Genomic DNA, 20,116 nt, shown 5'->3' with positions numbered 1-20,116 from the left:
AAATAAGTTGCCACAGTGACAAGTGACGTCATGAGGACGGAAGTATGTTCTTTAACAGACTGTTTTGTTGTCAAAGAGAACTTAATGTCAATTGTTTTCTTTGGAGAGTGTTTTCAATTGTAATGCGGGAAAATTATAGCACAGTATTTTAATATATTTTGGAGCAATCCTTTAAAAAAATTTTTTTGACCCAATTTCCACGATGGCAGCATCCTAAATTTCACGTCCCTCTTATCTTCACACTTCTTTCAACTCATTCTGATCCTTGTCCCAGTCTCCACCTATCACTCTATTTTGTCAGATTTTTTCTCGCAATAGACATAAAATTCAAATTAAAATATTGTAACAATTTTTTCAAATTTTCTTTATTCATAATATTTATTTTTTGGCCATGTCATATCACATTCTTTTATAATTGCTATAGCTTCAAATAAATTACAAATTACCAAATAAAATTGTATGATAATGACATACTGTCGGAGTATTTTTGATTTTTTTTTACAATATATGAAAACAAATTGCTTTGGATTTGTATGGAAAATGTATTGATTTATTTTGTAAGTGTTTACTTTTGCTGATTTACTGGTTTTGCAGGTAATTTGTTGCTATTTTAAAAATAGCGATAAAACAATAGTTCTCATATTAAAGGTTTTGCGTTGTCACGATTAAATGTTGTTGAAAGTAAAAAAAATGGATGAATGAATTATTTTATCATCAACAAAACCGGCACACAAGTGTGTTTTTGTTTCTCAAAAAAAAAAATCTCATGTATTCAGACCGCTTCTTCTCATGTGAACGCCAAATGCTTCAGTGTGCATTCTATTACAACCAAACCCCATCAGAAGCCCCCCACACCCCCAAACCCCATGGTACAGTACAGGATTGTGTAGCTACACTTTGTCTGAAGCCTGCGAACATAAAAACAGCACCACAGATGTTTTTAGCACCAGTTGTCAGGTTGTTTTTTTTTTTTTTTGGCAAATGTACAGCACTGAATTCCTCCGACGACCTTCGGTCGCTGTCGATTACAAAACCCCTAATTTTTTTTATTCAAGCTCGTCGTCATTGCGACTCCATGACTGAAAAGAAATCGCCTTGAAATGCCCCGAAAAACGACAAATGTGGTGAGCAGGAGTCCCACAGATACATTTGCTATACACACGCACGCCACGTGGACATTGTTATAAAACTAGTGTTTTCCGTCGACGACTTAAAAAGCCTGCAACATGTTTTCTATCTACTCGGTGTGAGATCCTGCGTCGCTACCATAGAAAGCAACAAAAGTATAAAAAATAATAGATTATAGACTTATACATTCTTGAAAACAAGTACTGTCCTCAAATATAGATACTTGTGTTACCATTTTGGTGTCATGACAATATATATATATGTATTCATTTATATATATTTCCAGTCTCTATGATAGTAAATTCTATAAATAGATTCTAGCATTTAGAACGTCAGTCACGTTTGGACATTGTGTTTTCACACGCAACTGAACCTACACTAGCCACATCCACTCAGTCTCCAGTGTGTGCGTCACATTGTCCTCTACAAAAAATAGATATGACACGCTTATTCTTCCTATTTCAGATATTATATACAAGTGTGTTTGTCTTTTGTCCAATCGTCAGATGTGTATTGTTCGCACACGTGTGTAGACATGATGGTCGGAGCGAAACTTTCCGCCATCATTTTAAAAAATGTCTACATTTTTATTATTGTTTTTTTTTTTTTGTGCGAGTTGTTTCTCTGCTGTTTGCAACTAGGTATTGCTTCATGGTGCCACGTCACATGACAACTCCGATCGGTTTGTGTGAAGCGTTTGAGCTGGTCTGGATGGTGCTCAGATCAACTGTTTTTGTAGGGTTTATTTCCCACTGAAACACTCCGCACTGGTATTTCAACATCAACCGACTTAAGATTTGACCTAACGTTAAAAGAAAAAAGAAAAAAATGGGAGTGAAGCCCATCGCTAATGTTGCTAATGTTTTGATACACTTTGCCTCCATCTTGTTTGGTCGTGTGTGTAAACACATTCTGACTGAGCAGCAAGTGTGAGTCATTTCATTTGATTCTTGCACCACTCATTGACATGGACTCATTACTAGTGATGAAGCTTCATGAAACAGTGTCCTCATTTTCAGATCTCAGTAGGAGGCGCAAATTAAGTAAGGTTTCATTAAAATGGTGGTTCAAATCCGGCACTGTTTCATGAAGCCTCATAAGCCCATCACGAGGCGTGACGGTGGCCACAGCCCACCACCGCCACCTGCTGGTAATTTGAAGAAAGCAACCTGCATGGTTTCAGACCGCTAAATATATATATCAACTCTTTTTTTTGCTTTGGGTGGATTGGAACTTTAAAGCCAGTGGTGTTAGCTTTAAGGCTATTTTAGTGCAGTGGCACAGTTTCATGATGTGACACTGCGTTTTGTTGCGCCGTGTCTGACTTTGAAACTAAGTCCTCAGATGTTGAGCCGTACGAAGGAGAAATGAAGTCATGTCATTGGGACACATCTATTATCAAAGGACTAATTCCACCCTCCAAACCAAACCAAAAGGAACCAGAAATGAAACCATGAATCTTCTGCAGATGCACGTTTGCTCTTCTTTAAACACGATAAAATGGCGGCCCGCTGTTAGACATCATCACCATTGATCAAATATGTGATGCTGTTTTATCTCACCACAGAAGATCTTCAATGCGGTGAGTTTCTCGATTGTTGTTAGCCGTATGTCAAGTGAGCAGCCGAGTAGAGAAGAGCTTGGGTGATGCTAAAATAATAACGCTCGCGTGCACCAGCCTCAGTCAGTGATCTCTGAAAGGAAAGACTGAGACGGGCGGAGTGGACGGATGGCGCTAGCGAGCTAGCTCTCTCCGACTTGTCAGGTCAGAGGAGGTGGAAATCTGACGCTTCATAAGCCACCGGAGTCCAGGCCTCATGACAGTCCAGCAAGAGTTTGTAACCAGTCGGCAAACAAACAAAACCATTTTTACTTTTTCTTTCGGATTTCGATCTGAATGGAAGTGCAAAAAAAGCTCAGTGCTAAAATCATAAAGGTGCAGACTGTTCCATCCCAAACCTTTTTTTCTATCCAGTCAAGTGTATTTTAAATATGTTCATATAAAATGTTAAAAACAAATAAAAGGTTCATAAAAAAAAAAACAAAAAAAAAACTGGCCAACACAAGCAGCTGCTCACATGCGCGTGCACACACACAAAAAACAAAAGAAAAACAAAGTGAAGCAGGCAAAGCTCCATTAAGGCCGAAGAAAGCCGTACTTCTCTCTGCCCTCTATGAAAATACTATGGTGTTGTATGGCACAAAGTCAAACTCTCTGCTTCTTCTTCACATGGACTACTCCGACGATGCTCGCTCTAGCTAGAGAACTGCAGACACAAAGAAACACACACACATCGCTGGAAAGATTTGGCTCCAGTGCAAAAGGAAGTCGCGGTTGTGGCGTATAAGGCAAAACAAGTCAAACGAAGAGTAAAAAGTGTGGCGTTCTTTCTGCTGGCTGACGCTCCTCTGTTTTCTCGTGTCGTGTGCTCTGAGGTATATTTGGCAGGAAGTGAAGAGAGCGGTTGCTTTGAGGCAAGTTTGGATTGTGAGCTGGAGCCGGAGCCAGCGGAGGTTGCTGCTGTAAACCTGTGGCTTTGTTTTGTTTTGTTGAATACACTCAGCGCTCGGACACCGCCATCAAACCTGCTTGGAAGAGCTTCAAATGAACAATGCTCATGGAAAGTTTTTTTTTTTTTTTTTTTTTTTTGCACTGGAGTAAATCTTTATGACGCTGGCTACTGTTGAGTAGGTGTGGATCTCTAAAAGTCTAACAACATTGAGGGAGTCGTACCAGATTAAAGCAACACAGGATGTTTTGGGCCTTACGAAGTGTAATATTGAGTTATTCCAGGTGTGATGCTGAAACCGGGTACTGTTCCCTTTTTGAACACGTCTCTGTGTTGGTGTTTTTGGGGGGCGCTTTTTGGAATGCAGGCATTATTGTGACCTCGTCCTCGCGGCGTTTCAGAGCAGCGTGGCGTGGTCTAAGTCTATGTTGTCCACGCTGGCCAAAATAGCCTTCTGGTCTTCCCGCGGCGGCCGGCGGTACAGAAGGGCAGAGAAGCGGGTGTATGGGTCGTGGAGGATGGGCCGTTTCTTCTTCTTGCGGAGGTAGAGAGCTTCTTCGAGCTGGAGTACCTGAGAGGTGTAGGCCTGCTGGGTCTGAGAGGTGGAGACACCTGAGAGGGGGCAGACCAGACGCAAGGCAGGTTGGTGCCAGTAGTGGCGCATTCGCTACTGACTCAGAGTTATTCAGAGGCATTTCTGAATGAAGATTTTTTTTAAACTCTAGAGTAAGGGTTGATGATAGTTTCAGAGTTTCCTTTTTTTAGTTTTCTCTGACCATTTTTTTAATGTACTAGAGCTCTGTTTGTTTATTACCTCATTGGTTTGTAAACAAAATAACTTCATGTAGAACATATGTCAAAACACTCTCAGGTCTGGCTCTAGAACTGGCTACCATTCCTGAATATAGACATGTTTTGGCCCAGTGATATGCCGCACCCATGGCTCTGCAGTAATATGGTCCACCACTGGTGTTAACAGAACCAGACTGAATATTGCAACCACTAGTTCTCTGCTGTGCAAGTCTTTTTCTGCACAGGTCTATGTGTTTCTAGAGCTCTATGACGCTGACCTCATTGAAAATTCTATTTTTATACGACATGTATGGCAATAATATTGGCTAAAAAATTGGGGTGGAAATGATCAGTTTGGCAGCGGCATGGGTTCTTTCAGTGCCGTTTTTTTATGTCCTTACAACGTTGCCCTCCTGTGGTAGAGATCACCAGCTCAGTCCAGACCATCTCAACAAAGCTAGAGAATGTTTATTTGCAGGATCTTGGCTGGGAGTTTGCACAGAGTTGACAGGGCACACATCATATTCAGTGCTTTCTACACATGAGTCGAAGGTCCAAGGGTCTTTTATCATGAATCAAAGGTGTGGTGAAAGACTGACCTGTTTTCTTTCGGCTCTTGGAGTTATTGTTGTTCATTGTCATCTTCTTGGCCTTCTTGATACGTTGGTATCTCAGTGCATCAATCCTCTCAGACCCCGAAAGGGCACTCGGCGCACCTCGACGTTTTCTGGATGCCAGATGGAAAGAGAAGAAGACAGAGAGGGGAAAATGGGCAACTCCAGGCCAAGCAACGGAAGTGCACTGAAGTCTAGACAAACTCATGAACCCACACAACCTCAGCAGCTGGAGTTAAAGCAGGAGGCGCAGCACATGGCCAGAGGATCAATGCGAGACGCCTGAAGTTGTTTTCGATGCACAGTGAGATGAGAACCAAACCCTTTTACGCTGTCTGAAAGCTGCCAGCCATTACACTCTCTAAGGTCAATTTGAATACCGTAAATGCGTTTGGTCCTTTTAGGAACACACAGTACCAGTCAAGAGCATCCAACTCTGCGCGACGTTGTCCCTCTGGATGCTTCTGAATGGAATCATGATCCAGTGGTTGTGTCCATGTCATCAGTTCCACACATCACACTTAAAAGTCAAAGGCCACTAATACATTATATTTCCAACACATACGATATAAAGGGAGGAAAGGGCTGTATTTTGCAACTGCAACAATTCGACATTGTATTAAAATAAGTCTTTATTCTTATTCTTTTATTCTTATTCTAATTTATTTTATTTTTTTAATTACTTAAAAAAAAAAATTTTTGCATCTTTACAGCTGGAGTAGATGCTGCCCTCAACAGTTTATTGGGTGTCAGTGCAAGTCCTCATCCACTTCAATAGTCGTCCAGCTGCCTGTTTATCAGTCTGTGTTGCTTGTTTCGCAGTCAGCCACAGATAAATGTATAGAAGAGTTTGCTAAAAAAAGGAAGGAACCTCACCTCAAAAAAACTTAAAAAAAAGGTGTTTGCAAAATAGCAAGTTGTGGTCTTAGTTCAAGTATTTTTTTGTCCCTTTTTTGTACTTTTTTTTGTTTCTCATCATGATTCCATTCATGAAAGCAAGAGAAGGGACGACTTTTCGTCGGTGTGAGGCTCAAATTGATCCGAACAATAGTCAACCAAATGAGATGCAAGCTAAGCTAGCTAAGATCCGCTGCTAGCATAGTTACCTCATAGAAAAGATTACACTGTTCAACTGAAGAAAAACTGCACCTTTGATTTCAGAGAGAAAACTACCTATATATATATATATATATATATATATATATATATATATATATATATATGAAATATATTATATTAACTGAACTTGGATATATTTTCTAGAACACTGAATCTCTCTGAAAGCAACAGATGCCGAGTAATACTTGAATAGTTTTCCCAGGAAGTGACTTACAACATGGCAGCTTAGAGAGTTCTGACACACGTGCGCACACACACTGTGCTGCACTGTTCTCAACGCACAGCAAACAAAGAGCATTACAAAGAGGCCATCTTCCCACTGTGACTGCAGAAAGAAACTGAAGGCTGTTAGTAGAGGGGGAGAATCACAGCTGAGCAACAAAGCATCATCAATATGTTTCCATAGACATGGATACTGTCTACAATGGGCTTCACCATGCTGACAGGGGGAGAGATGGCGGGAGGGAAATGACTACTCGGGAACAGTCACATAATGAAAAATATGCCAAAGAAAAGCGAAGCACTTGGACAACAAATGTAACAAGAATTTATCCGGAGCGTTGGTTCTTTTTTTTTTTTTTTTTTTTTTTGAAACGGAACAGCAATATTTAGCAATGGCATGCATGGCAGTTTGCACATGGAACACGACTTTAAAGGGGAATACATTCAAAAGCACTTCGTCGGACAGTTGCTAAAACAGAGGCAGTCCTCAAAGCCTAAGCACCTTAACTTGTACGAGTGTTGTTGTGGGGGACTTGCTTAGGTTTGAGTTGAAACTAGATTTAGGGGCACTTTGCCCCATTGCTAAAGCGGATGCTACACTCTGTGGATTCAAACAAGTTCGGAGAAAATGTAGCTAATGTAGGTCGGTAGTTCTGGTCATGGTCCATGAGCTGGTATCTAAACCTCTTCTGGACTATAAGAGTAACAGTTCTGGCATAACTCTGAAGATAAGACTGAACAGCAAGTCCAAGAATGTACCTTACTGACATAGATCTTTGGGAGATCACCTGTAGCTAATATTCTATAGAAGCTAAGGTGTCACAGGTCAATAGCACCTGTAGGTCTCTAACAAGAATATGTTGTGTCACGCTTGAGGAGAATGCTAAGAAGGTTAAGTGTCATCTGCGAATGATAAGAATTCTGCAGCCTTTTAGTGATGGATGTGGTAACAAACGGGACAAATGCACTAACTTTCATAAGACAATCTTGAATGTGAGTCGGAATGAAATCGAATGTGGATACAAGTTCTGTACTCTGTACTGAAAGGCAGTACTGAAACAACAAAACAACAACTGGGAGACACACATTTAGGGGCAGATTTGCTAAAGGTGCGTGCTAAAGATGTGTTAGCTCATGCTAAAATACGTACAGAGGAATTTATCAAGACAGCATGCGAAGGTTTGCATTTCAACGAATCATTTTGCTACAAAGAAAATGCAATTTGACACGCGATTCAGAATGTTCTCATGAAGGAAATACTAGACATTACAGGTCACTCATAGTCTAAGTAAGAAATCCTGAGGCAAATGTTTCAAGCAGAACTTGGGTCTTTGTGTACTGTGTTTCAAATGTATTCACTAACTCAGTGGATGGAAAAATGTTGCCGACGTCCTCGGATGCACCCTTGTTTCAAGATTGTTTTTGATAAACAGTGCAGTGTTGCGTTGTCGCGAGACTTGTTCAATTATGAACTCCTCACGTCTTATTTACATCTAAAGTGTTCAAAAAGCACTGTTTTCACCCTTCAGTAGACCGCCTCTGCTGGAAGAGCTGCGGTCACGCAGGTGAAATTTGAGCGCTTTAAAGGTAAATAAAACGCCCGTGACGTCATCGGTTTGATGTGACGAGGCTCAATATTTTTGCCAGCATGAGGCTGAACTACGGATGCTCCGAAAGACAGGGAGAGCACTCAGCGGAAGCAGCTGTCTTCAACCTCTTTCATGAAAGTTCCCACTCTGGACATTTGCAAAAGTTTCAGATTCAGCTGGTGGACCGCGAACACTGCATCTGACACACACAAAACAGCAGCGGATTCGGTCGCGGTTGATTCCATCTTAAAACGACACCCGAGAAAGGCTGCTCATCTGGCGCGGTGAAATTAATGATTATTTCTTGGGTAATATGCTTTCCGTTCCGAATGTCACGCTCAGACCGGCGAGTGTCTGCGAGTGACCGCTGGTTCCTGCAGTTTCACTGTCATGTGAACCAGAACACTCTCTGTGCTCCGTCTAGTGCTGGTGTTTTAAATAATGTTGAATTTGTGGCGTTGACGCCTTTTAACATGCTTGTGCGCTTCGCAAACCGCGGGCGGTGCTTCATCAGAGCGCCGGCTGTCACATGTGAACAGATTTTGTGATCAGCAATGAGCATTCACCGATGACGCCGATATCAGCCTTTCATAATCAGTGGTCGATCATTTGGAGCATCCAGCGTAAAAATCCATGTATTAGCCGCATCGTCGTGTAAGCTGCAGGGTTCAGACCGCGAGAAAAAAGTAGCGCCTTATAGTCTGGGTTTACAGCGACATGGGTTTAAGCGACATGGCGTAACATGCAAAGCCAACGCTCTAAGTTCTCACATGTATTGTGATATTTCATTCTCATCCTGGGGACTGCATTCAGCGATGAACTGTGGATAAAAATGTATCGCCCATTCCTAGAGCAACAAAGGATTTTAGGAAATCAGCCCATAAATGTTTTCAAATCCATGTTAAATTACTTACTAACGTACTACATCAACATAACATCTTCTGCGTGTTGTTTACGCTGATGTTTTTAAAAAGTAAGGTGCATGTGACTGCATCAGTATCTGGGTCCGCAGTCCTGCTAATTCTGCTAGTCCTAAGAACACGACAGCGGAATGTCTCTAAGGGCATTGGCTTAGGGTCAATGGATCATATGCAAACGGATGATCCATCGTTTCACATCCAAGATTTCTTCTTGGCTGGTCATGAATCAACCACTTTTGCACAAACCAGAATCTCTTCTACATAAGGAAAAGGCAAATAGAATGTGATCCAGTCTCATAGACCACACATGGAGATGATTACCTTCCTCAAACATACACTACTGCAACCACTCGCAAACAAAACACTGGCTCTCTAAGGCCAGTGGTAGAGGCTGTCATTCAACAAGTACGGCTTTGGCCTATGTCACTTCATGTGCTGTTGGCTTCTCTTTGTTCATATGTAACCAAAGGCCAAGACCTGGACCAAGGAGCTGGAAGTTCTGAGATACTTCAGTCAACAGTGACAGGAGGCAGACAGCAGTGACTCCTCCAAACTGCTGTCCGCAAAGGCAAAAATCCGAACTGTCCTTTCTAAGGACGTAGAGGTCCTCAATCACTCTGTACTCTAGACTGGAACGCAGGAAAATTTGTGTCAACAGTACAGAAAAAAGACCTAGAAAGTTGAGGGAGAAGACAAGAAGAATGTAGGACTATGAACAAAATAACTCCTCCCATCCATTGAAAAACTAAAGCAAACTAACCCTTAGCACGATGCTAAGATCACTATCAGGATAGGGACACAGGTAAAAGACCCTCACTGTCCATAGCTGAGCTCCTTATGAACGTCCAACACTCGCCACCCCTACTCAAACCAATTCTAGTGAAACTGGCTTCTGCCCAATATACACGTGCTGATCAAAGTTACGGTGCTTCGAGGCTCAGTTAGTACTCTTGTGCAATCTAAGTAGCAGTAGCAATGGTAAGTAACTAGCCATTCATCATTGTTGCATCACTTTATATAAAAGGGTTGTAAAAAATGACACTAGAGTTGTCAGTGATAGTATAGGCCTGGTATGAAGCCTGTTTAAACCAGTTCAGAAGTATGGTGGTAAAAAAACATATATATATATATATATATATATATATATATATATATATATATAGTTGTTGCACTTCTTATTATGGGACGGGAACTAGAAAGGGTTCCAATTGACCAAAAAACTTCCAACTTCATGGTGAAAACTCACAGTATTATACTACTGTTTTCATCATACAAGTGGTAAAATGAGTAGAAATACATGTAGTACGTACACTCCAACTCAAGCCATTGAATTGGTAATTGCTCTCCATCTATTTCAAATCCAGATGCTACTTTGCCATTCTGGAGGAACACATTTCAATTGTTCACATGAAATATTTATATTTTTTGAAATCCTGCTCGGGCTTAACTGTCCTTACGTAGTAAGTTAGTCTTGAGTAAAGAGGTGGAAAGGTTACTGATAGTTCAGTTAGCAAACGACTCAAGCATGATATCATGTTGGTGTTGCCTCTCTGACCTGAAACACTGAGCTAACAGAAGCCTGTCAGTCGGAATACATCCTGTACTGAAGACTGCGAAACATAAAATGCATAGCAACTTTGAGAAAACAGAAAACAAAAAGAAAACAAAGGGAACTCAAAGACTACTGAAATGAGACGGCTGGCTGTAGGAAGGAACAAGTCAAAGACTTGACGTCTTGTATTCCCCTTTAAAGGACGAGGTGATCAAAAAAGTCCCACCTGCTAACCCCCCCCTTTCAGACATGGATCCAACCCTTACCTATTGTGGTGTAGAGGACCTGGTCACAACAACGCTGCCCAGATAGCTGAGATCAATCAAAAACAAAGCAGGTAAGACTCCAGGAGCCATCAAGAACCACCACACTGCCCCTAATTCATAATGATGGAGACATTGCAGTACATGAGAAGCGGACAGGCCCTGTGACACACTTTGCCCAACAACCTTCCATTGGTGACCACACCTGGGGATGTCCTCGGGCATTAGAATGTGTTAAGGAAAGGGATGAGTCAAAGGACAGGGGTGGGGAAAATTGGGGAGGGCTGATGGGGAGGGAGAATTAGTTATGAAGTTACAGGTTACTAAGGCTGAGGATGGGCCGCAGGGCCTGCCAAGATGAACTCTTCTTAAGCATCCCTCTGCATGATAAAGGCATCATCAAACGCTTGGCACTAGACATAAATGGGAGTTTTTTTCTGTCTTTTTTTATAGGAAATACTTTGAATGGATATACTCTGGTTCTCCTACGCAGTGAAAACTGGGCAATGCATGATACAAATGGAAAACAGGGACCCTGGAATGATGGGCTCTCAGACTTTTTGGGGCTATGCCAAGTAGTAAGGTACAAATGGGTATAAAATAACTCTTTAAATATCACAGTTAGCCCCAAAATGTATGAAAATTTGATTCTGTGAAGCATAGACTTGTTGCCATCAAATTGCTACGACGACACCACGTCATCACTTGCTTGGTTATTGGGGAGCAATTGTTTTGTTTTTGGATTTTAAACAATGCTTCACAGATGACTTTTTGGCATGAAAAGCAGCTTTTACAATATAAAGCCTCAGTACTATTAAAAAATATGGCGATGGAATTTCATTTGTGCTTGAAATCATTCATAGCTTTACCAAATTCAAGGAAGAGCACACCAAAGAAGAAACTTAAAAATGTATATATGGATTGTTAAGACATAAATGTTTGAGCAAATTCACACATCAAAGCTTTATGGGTTGGAGCAGGTGCCTCATATGGTGTCCCTTATTGCATGCCTACTGCACCTACCCTGAAGTGGACAATTGGGATGGAGAGTGCTCAGATGGAAGGATCTCCTCCTCAGTCCTCCTTTGAGATCGTATCTGCCCAAATAAGTTGCTGCTTTCCATGGGAGGTGATGGGGACTGGGAAACTGGATAGCTGGCTGCAGTGGTGGCATAGGTCATGTGGGTACGGTAGTTCGGACTTGCCCTTTTGCTACCGTGGCCTTGGGCAGGTGAAGAGGAAGGGGAAGATCTTCTTGAGAAGCTAGCTGTGGAAGGAGGGAGGAGTGTAATCTCAGACATCTCTGGAGGTATGGAAGGTTGAATAATGCTCGGACGGGGTCTGGGACGTACAACAATCTCAGGGGAGCCCTGATGAGAACTAAGGGGGCTTTGGGTGAGCGGTGATAGACGAGAGGGTTGGAGGACCACCTGATGCACACCAGAATCCATCCTCCGAGCCTGTCTTGGACTAAATCTGGGTGCGGTTTCAAACCATCGAGTGTCCAGGCTACTAAATGTACTCGGGACAATGTGGGCCAATGGGCTTGAATAAGGCAAAACTGGAACACCCATAGTGTGACTTGTGTGTCGTAGCTGCCCTAACTGTTCCTCTTGCATAGCTAAATGCCTGGCTGGGGAACCATGAGGCTTTGCTTTGCTGGGAGATTTGTACGAAAGGGTTCTTGGAGCCTCGAGTGGCAGCACAGCTGGATAGGTTGGCATTGGGAGAGGGGAAGGTTGGAAAGCACTCAGGGGAAGAACGTGAGGTGCAGGGGGGTATGGCGAGTCGTGGCGTAGATGCAAAGGGTGCGGTGGTGGAAAAATGAATTGGGGCCCCTCCAAACTAGCAAAGGTAAAATCCAGTCCCTGCCAAATCTCTGGAGAACGAGAAGACGATGTAAGAGTATAGGGAAGTGGAAAGCCAGAGACGGCATATTGTGAGAAATCACCCTCCGTCATTTCTTCAGGAATTATAGGATGACCAAACGGAGCTTCAGCAAGGTAAGGCGGGGAGGACATCACAGAACTGAGTGGGCTTGTATCGGGTAAGTAAAAGGGAGGTGGAGGTTCACGATCCCCGGAGGGACCTAGATAGCCATAGAAAGCCCTGTGATGGAGTGAGCCTCGGATTTGTCCAGTGGCCTGGAGCCGACTGCTCTCCATGATGGTCATACCTTCGAAGGGCCTGTGGAAACGAGGGCTGTAGGCTGGAGGTTGTAGATAGGACTCCTGACTCGAAATTGGGGAAACCTGATGAGGCCGAAGGGGTGCCATGACTGGTGGCAGAGGCCTAAGGTCATCATTTTCTTCGTCTGACTGCCGAAATTCAGGGTAAAGGTCAGATTCTTCGACAAATGGAAAGCCCTCAATTCGTCTGGGCTTCACAGACATTTCTGCATCAGTTGGGTCTATGACAAAGCGTCCGTCTGGGCCTCGGCTGATGAGTTCAATGGGTGTTGTTGCTTCAGGTTCGTGTTTTGAGATAGTGTACTTCTTGCTTGTTATTGCTCTTTTGGTCTTCTTGTATAAGGACAACTCCTCCCTCCTTCCCGGACTTGTAGGGGGCTTCCTCCCACGTGGGTCGTGGCTATCTTCAGAGGACTCAGACGGTGAGGCCTTTGAACGAACGCTCTCCGGGCTCCCTTTTCCAGACGAAGACCTAGAAAGAACAAATTTGACTTCATGAACAATAGAAACAAAGTGTTGGATACAGCAAACAGAAGGTTTGCCAATGTTATACCTGCTCCTGCCAACTTAGCAAGCCTTCCCTTCCTGATACACCAAGGCATGAGGGAGGGCTTTTTTTTTTAGATGGGGTTTTACACAGTGAATTAGCACTGTGTATTGGATGTACGAGTGCCTTGCCTGATAATATTAACCGTCAACGTAACCTTGTGCCGCTACTGAAAATCCCACCACCACTCCTTCTCCAAATGCGACCTCCCGAGGTGTGGAGCACCTGTTTTGAGTTCTGAGTTGCACTGGATGCTCTGCACGACCACCTTCGAATTTCCCTAATGCTGGTCCAAATATTCTGTCTATTCCCTAGCTGGTAAGCAATAGCTGAGGACACACAGTCCTGTCCCTTCAAAAAAGTGTTTGGAACAGGCGTGTCTAAACTGTTCCACAAAGGGCAGCAGTGGGGGCAGGTTTTTGTTCCAACCAATCGAGAGGCCACCTTCTTAAGAGTCTAGTCAGTTGACGGTCAGTCTGCTGTTTGGTGTTCCAGCTGAAACTTGAAAACTATTTGTGCTTGATGGGTTGGAACAAAAATTAGCACCACTCCGGCCCTTGGGGGACTGGTTTGGACACCACTGTTTTACAACCACAGCAGTATTAGTGTCAAATAGCAATCACATTAGATGATAGGCATAGCCCGTGTTCAGTGTTCACATCGGTGAAGGGGAAAAACAAAAGGTCAGGTAGACAAAGGGAAGGTGTGAGAGGAACAGTGACAGTGCAAACGCCCGTACGCAAGGACTGTTTTCCTCCTGTGACTTGATGCTTTTTCTGGAAGACTTACTTCAGTTAGGAACATATGACCATACACTTTGTTCATGGAGTACAATCCAGGGAAACTTTAACTAGTAATTGACCACTGGTGTTTCATCGTTTTCAAAGACCACAAAGAGCATGCAGCCAGGAGCAGACTCTATGGTGCTGGGGCTCGACCAAGTGCAGGAGTTTTCAGACTGGGTGCGTCGGAACACTGGGTTGGTACACTCACAGAGGACTGGAGGATTGGGCTGTGTACCTGCTTGCGTCCAGCCCCTCCCAGTAAGGATCAATACTGGGAATGAAAGTAAGTGGACTCCTGCAGAAGTGGGGAGACGAGAGAGTAAGAAGTGGAGAGGACGAGGAGGTACAAGGTCGGCTCAGTCAGTCTTAACCACTCCCACGCTTGACGATGGAGTTTGCAGGTCAATGAAGGACTTCATTGACAATGAAGTAAGCAATTGAGCTAATGTGTTGTTTGGCAAACCGGAAAAAATGTTGTGTCCACTGGAGTATAACAAGCAAGTACTTCAGTCCGATCATTAGCCAGGGCAAGGTCCTATAGCGTCATATACAGTATGTACCAGGCTTCTCCCCAGTGCTTTTGCAGCGTAGCAGCCCTCTAGGACAGGGTTCATGTGGCTCTTTCGGCAGGGTGTCTGGCCCTTTGAACGGCTGTCTGACAAGAGAAGTCGCACAGCGAGATACAGTCATATCTAACCACAAGCTCAACAGCAAGATTTCGCCTTATTGCATCAGACCAATGAAAGTACAGACAGCTATTGACATCAAAGTGCTAAAATGCGCTGTTTTCGTCAATATATATTCATACTTCTTCTTCTTCCCACTTCTGTTCCTGGAGTGCTGCACTGCTCAGCTGACCGGCTGTGGAGGCGGAACAATGGCGTAGCGATCAACCACTGTGACTATATATATATATATATATATATATATATATATATATATATATATATATATATATATATATTGCTCCGAGAGCAGGGGCCTTTTTGACTGACTATATAGTCAGTCAAAACGGCTCTCATTGTTACTACTCTGCTAATATATATATTGATATATAGAACCGTACCTTAACTGCTCATGACCTTGACTCACTATCTTTTATGAAGTCAACCCATTCTCACTTCCAAGGTGTCAGATAGCAACTGTTTACAAGTGGCTTTTATATCACCGCGAAGTCAGCCTTTGGTGTCAACATGAGACGCCCCAAAAACTTTCCTTTACCGTAAAATTTCCAAGCAAGGGTTGTGACATGCGCCTGGAGCCTCCGGCCTGCTTCACGACTGAAACACACAGTCTTTTGAGGTGCTTAATATAGCAAGTGACAAACAGAGTGAAAGGAGCCATGGCCTAAATCCTCGCTCAAAAATGGATGTTTCCGCAGCCTGTTGCTGAAAACAAGCTCCCTATTGCTATTAGAATCTCCCAGTTTCTTGTACAATAATAAGATATTACGACAAGGTTTGTTTTTGTTGAATCACAGTTTAAGGCATAAATAATGATCAACTTGTCATAAATTGACAGGAAAAAAGTCATATCTAACTGACGTGGTTCAAAGGATGTCATACAAAACAGCCCTCTCAACACATGTCCACTTCCACACATCTTGGAAAAACAGTCATGTTTTAGGAGAAGAAAAGTGACAAGTAAGAAAAGCGTGGTACTTCAGTGCTACTTCTATGGACAGTTAAACAAGACAAAAGTCTGAGTCATGCTGCCACTTGGTGACTCCATGTGCACTTGACTCACTCAGAAGTGGCTGACTCAGCATTTCAATCTGTTACCGTGTACTTGACGAGTCAAAGCCAGAAGAGCGACACACAGAGTCCTCTGAACAAATCAATATTTCCACTTCACTGTAGCACAGGTTTGTTTCTTAGCCCTCTTCTGCTCTTGGATTCCCTAGTGGACCAGAACATCTCTCAACATACTGCATACAAGCATAAAAAAGTCAAAAATACTCACTATGTCATTCCTCATTTGACATGCATTGTTTTTATACCTGTTTGTACGTATCATATATATATATATATATATATATATATATATATATATATATATATATAGTGCCGTTGCAACATAACTGTATAATTTAAGTGTTAATACGACAAGTAGCAATACACTGGATTTAGCCGGGAATATGTGTTGCTGATGATACATTTTAAAAGTATCCATTATTAAGTGACACTACACATCAATGTTTTTTAATTACATTTTATCGGCACATCACACAGCTGCGTCTCCAAATGATGGACCTTGCAAATGAATCCGTCTCGTTGATGACAGAGTTGGTGCATCATTTACAAGTTCCTGGACTGAGCTGAGCGTATTGGTACCAAGATGTCGCAAAAAAAAAAAAGAAGTTGTGACTTACGGAGTTTCAACACTTTTCCTGCAGTGAGTTATGGAGAGAGGAGGATCTGGGGGAGAGAAGGAGAACACAGATGAGATAGAAGTTCGCAGATGCTCTGGTTATTTTTTCAACTGACTAAAAACAGCCCATTTTCTATGCTAGCAAATTCAAACCTGATACAGAGCTTGTCAGTGGTTAACAGTGTGTTGTCTTTCACCTCTTTTCCTTCTCAGTTTCCTTCGCCGTTGCTTGTTGACAAAGCACGCCGCCATCGTACTGAAGAGCACGGCCGCTGCCAAGAAGCAGATGGTCGCCACGATGCCCGCGACTACTGGCCTGGTCAGCCCAGTTTCTTCCACCATTTCTGGAGGAGGGAAGAAGTCTGTGGGACCACAGCTGGGTCAGTGGATTCTCTCTTCTATGATTAGTTACGTTATTTTTTACCCAATGAAAACAAACAAAATACAGTGGTACCTCGGTTCTCCACCACAATCCGTTCCAGACGGCCCTTCGAGAAGCAAATTGTTCGAAATCTGAATCTATTTTTCCCATTACAATGAATGGAAAAAGAAATAATGCGTTCCAAGCCTTAAAATAGTCTTTTGTAGGAGTGAATGTAGAGTGTCTGCTGCAGGTGCGCTGTTCCTCTATGTGTGTGGCCACTGCATGTGGGAGGGGTTGCCGAGTGAGTGAGGTCTCTCCAGAAGTGAAGAGGTGCCCGGTGCGTGTCCAGCTCTGAATGTGCGCTTCTGTGCAGTTTGGCTGTGACTAAGTCATAAACCAAGTCACTTAGCTCTGTCCCAGACTCGCCTCATCCCTGTCCCAGCTCCAGCCCACAACAGGACATCAAACCCTGGAGTGAGCGCTCCAGCCTCGGAGGTGTGGAGAGCGAGCACCTCCCCTGTGACACTCTACCACGGTCCAGTGCGGAGACAGGAAAGGTTTTACACCTCAATATGAAGACAAAACAAGTCTGCGTTATACACAATAGCTGATCGGTTTGCGCACGTTATATTTTTTCTTTTTCGGGGGCATTCAAGTTCTGGATTTTCGTTCCAAATCAGATGCAAAAAAATCTCGAATTTTTTGTTCGAACTCCGATTTGTTCGAATTCCGAGACATTCGAAAACTGAAGTACCACTGTAAATAAATACATAAATCGTTGAAAAGTCCCTCAGTTATTCTTTTTACTTTTTTAAAATTTCAGTTGGTAATTAAACATGTCAATGGTCACCGACTCACTTGCTCAAGTCTTTGCAAAAATAAGTGCTGGCAGGGAGATTATGATGCTGAAGACACCAAGGTAATGGGTGATGTAATGCTGCCGTGTCCACTCATGACCGCTAGGAGGCGGTAAAAGACTAATGCGACTCAGACAGGAAACTACTCCATCCACATGGACAAACGAATATGAGCAACTGCATGTCAGTGTTTTGTATTTTCACCACATTTGAAATATATATGTTTAAATTGTAATAACTAGTATGCAACTTACTGCGGTTTTTATACACTCCAGTATCACTATAACATTATAAGTTACACTGTCACTTGGATAGTTTGGATGCTTTGTCATACAATGATTTAAAACATTCATTTCAGAGTCGCAAGCTTTGCTTCCCTTATGTTTCAAACATTGACTCTTGTACATATTTATGATGATTTAACTTTCATATCGCAGCAGAGATGCTGAAGATATTAGGCCGTGCTCAGGTGTTCTAAAGGCGAATCGATGTTATCTAGGTCAGTAAAGCGAGGAGCACCTCGTCAGCTCCCGTAGATTCCATTGGAATCACGCCGCAGTGAAACATGATGCAGCAAAATGCAAAGCAACCGAGGATGAGAGGAGACTTTGATCACGACACGCGAGCTGGTCCACTTCACCGCTAGAGGGAAGCAGAGACCCACCGCAGAGCTCGAGACGGTCCCAGCTGCAGCTGGAGTTAAGCAATGTGAACCCGGTGACCGCTGCAGAGGAGCAGCATCACACCATGACAGGTTTAATTTCAGATCTGAAACCCTTCTGAGCTGAGGAGGGGGGGTGAAAAAAAAGCATCCTGAACTGTTTTTAGCTCAAAGAGGAAGTGGAATCTGTGTGGCAGAAGCATGATGTCATCCTCTTCAGGATGGCACAGGATAGCCATGTAAATTCAATAGTGCTGAGTGGGCGAAATGTAAAGTTAGAGTGGCTGCGTGCGCAATGCTTCCACTCAGACATGATCCCAGATGAAGTGTCCATGGACGAAAGGCCTAAAGATTCCAGATCCTGTTTCATGTTTGTTCAAATGCACATCCAGGTCCAGATGTAGCTGTGACCTTGCCCTGATGAAGGTCATATAGCTGTGCACAAGACTTTCCTCAAGTCACAAAGACTCAGTGATCTGATTTGCTTCCTGTGAGATGAGGCAGAGACATGAGAGGCAAATCCACCATTCCACTCCAGAGAGAATCAGGGTTCATCTGGGGATCCTTCTTCGTCCAGCGTCGCCACCTGGGGGCCCTCTGTTGGGCATCAAGGTCAGCACACACAGTAGGTGACACGACAACCCAATGAGTTGGTCACTTCCAACACATCTCTTAAGTCACAACTCAAAAGCCAGAGCAAATAATTGTATGACCTTTTTTCAAGGCAGATTTCAAGGCCGTCTTCCTCACCTGTACTTGAAACTCCAACTATGTTGCTCGGCTCGCTGATCACCTCATCCATGACCGCCATGACGCGGAACTCGTACCAGGCTTCCTACGGAGCACGACAAAACAAGAGTATGACCATTCAAAATCCTCACAGGAAACTGGATCAACAGGGAGAGAAAATCCCGAGCTTCCCTTCCCATTCTGTTCGTACAGTTATTCATGTAGATCATGCCATTGTCCAAACAATTCATGGGTGTGCTTGTGAGTGAAGGGTTATTTCAGGTCACCGCGGATGCTCAGGATGATTCTGGGACATGAATTCTATTAAAGCTTTTTTGTCTATTTATGCCTCTGTGAAAATCCAAAATGCTTACTCTATATAAATGACACAGCAATAAGTATAACACACGGTTACAATGTAAGACATGGTTCACTGGATCTCTCACACACACACACGTACATTCTTGTATTTCAATCCTTGTTAGGACTTTTGGAGGTTTCTCATTGACATTTGACCCTTTCCCCAGCCTCTCACCCCAAACCTAACCATCCAAAACACATGAGGACTCTGAACCAAACTGAAACCTAGTTATAATGACCCAGTTATTTTGAAGTTTTGACCCTCAAATTGAGGCTTAACCTTGTGGGGACTGGCCAAATGGTCCCCGCAAAAGCATAAGGTCCCCACAAGGATGTTTTATCAGGAATTGGTCCAAACATGGCAGGATTAACAAGCACACACACGCGTTCTTAGTGAGGTCCATCATTGACATACATTAACATAACCCTTTCCCCAGCCTCTCACGCTAAACCTAACCATCCAAAACAAAAGGCTAAACCTAACCTTTACTCCACCAACCAAACCAAACTGAAACCCAGTTATGACCCAGTTATGACCTGGCCAT

At 43.1% G+C, this 20,116-nt stretch overlaps 1 protein-coding gene and 1 long non-coding RNA gene across 12 annotated transcripts in view; one reads left to right on the top strand and one right to left on the bottom strand.

Annotated features, from left to right (window-relative positions):
* Positions 1-958: 958 nt before the first annotated feature.
* The window catches only part of LOC128748132 (protein turtle homolog B-like), a 100,455-nt gene continuing 81,297 nt past the window's right edge, over positions 959-20,116 (bottom strand). For 3 of the 9 annotated variants that reach the window (XM_053846553.1, XM_053846554.1, XM_053846561.1), the window contains 7 exons: positions 19,233-19,317; positions 16,798-16,962; positions 16,602-16,647; positions 14,439-14,525; positions 11,733-13,370; positions 5,030-5,157; positions 959-4,250 (listed from right to left, as the gene is read on the bottom strand). In XM_053846553.1, coding sequence (XP_053702528.1) covers positions 4,036-4,250; positions 5,030-5,157; positions 11,733-13,370; positions 14,439-14,525; positions 16,602-16,647; positions 16,798-16,962; positions 19,233-19,317 — 2,364 coding nt within the window. In that variant the 3' untranslated portion in view covers positions 959-4,035. Of the gene's footprint in view, positions 4,251-5,028; positions 10,759-11,732; positions 13,371-14,438; positions 14,526-16,601; positions 16,648-16,797; positions 16,963-19,232; positions 19,318-20,116 lie in introns of those variants that run through there. The other 6 variants (XM_053846558.1, XM_053846559.1, XM_053846557.1 and 3 more) reach the window with 5 other exon arrangements.
* Positions 2,332-19,508, top strand: LOC128748133 (uncharacterized). Of its 3 annotated transcripts, none has more exons than XR_008412755.1 (4): positions 2,332-2,710; positions 16,814-16,980; positions 18,978-19,107; positions 19,207-19,508. It is a non-coding gene; the product is annotated as an uncharacterized LOC128748133 (long non-coding RNA). The 3 variants fall into 3 exon arrangements; XR_008412754.1 differs by having other exon boundaries at positions 18,875-19,094; positions 19,211-19,508; XR_008412753.1 differs by having other exon boundaries at positions 18,875-19,107.

This window comes from Synchiropus splendidus, chromosome 17, assembly GCF_027744825.2.
Source record: "Synchiropus splendidus isolate RoL2022-P1 chromosome 17, RoL_Sspl_1.0, whole genome shotgun sequence".
NCBI classification, from domain to species: domain Eukaryota; kingdom Metazoa; phylum Chordata; class Actinopteri; order Syngnathiformes; family Callionymidae; genus Synchiropus; species Synchiropus splendidus.
Note: the sequence above shows the minus strand (reverse complement) of the source record. Positions and strands in the feature narration are given on the sequence as shown.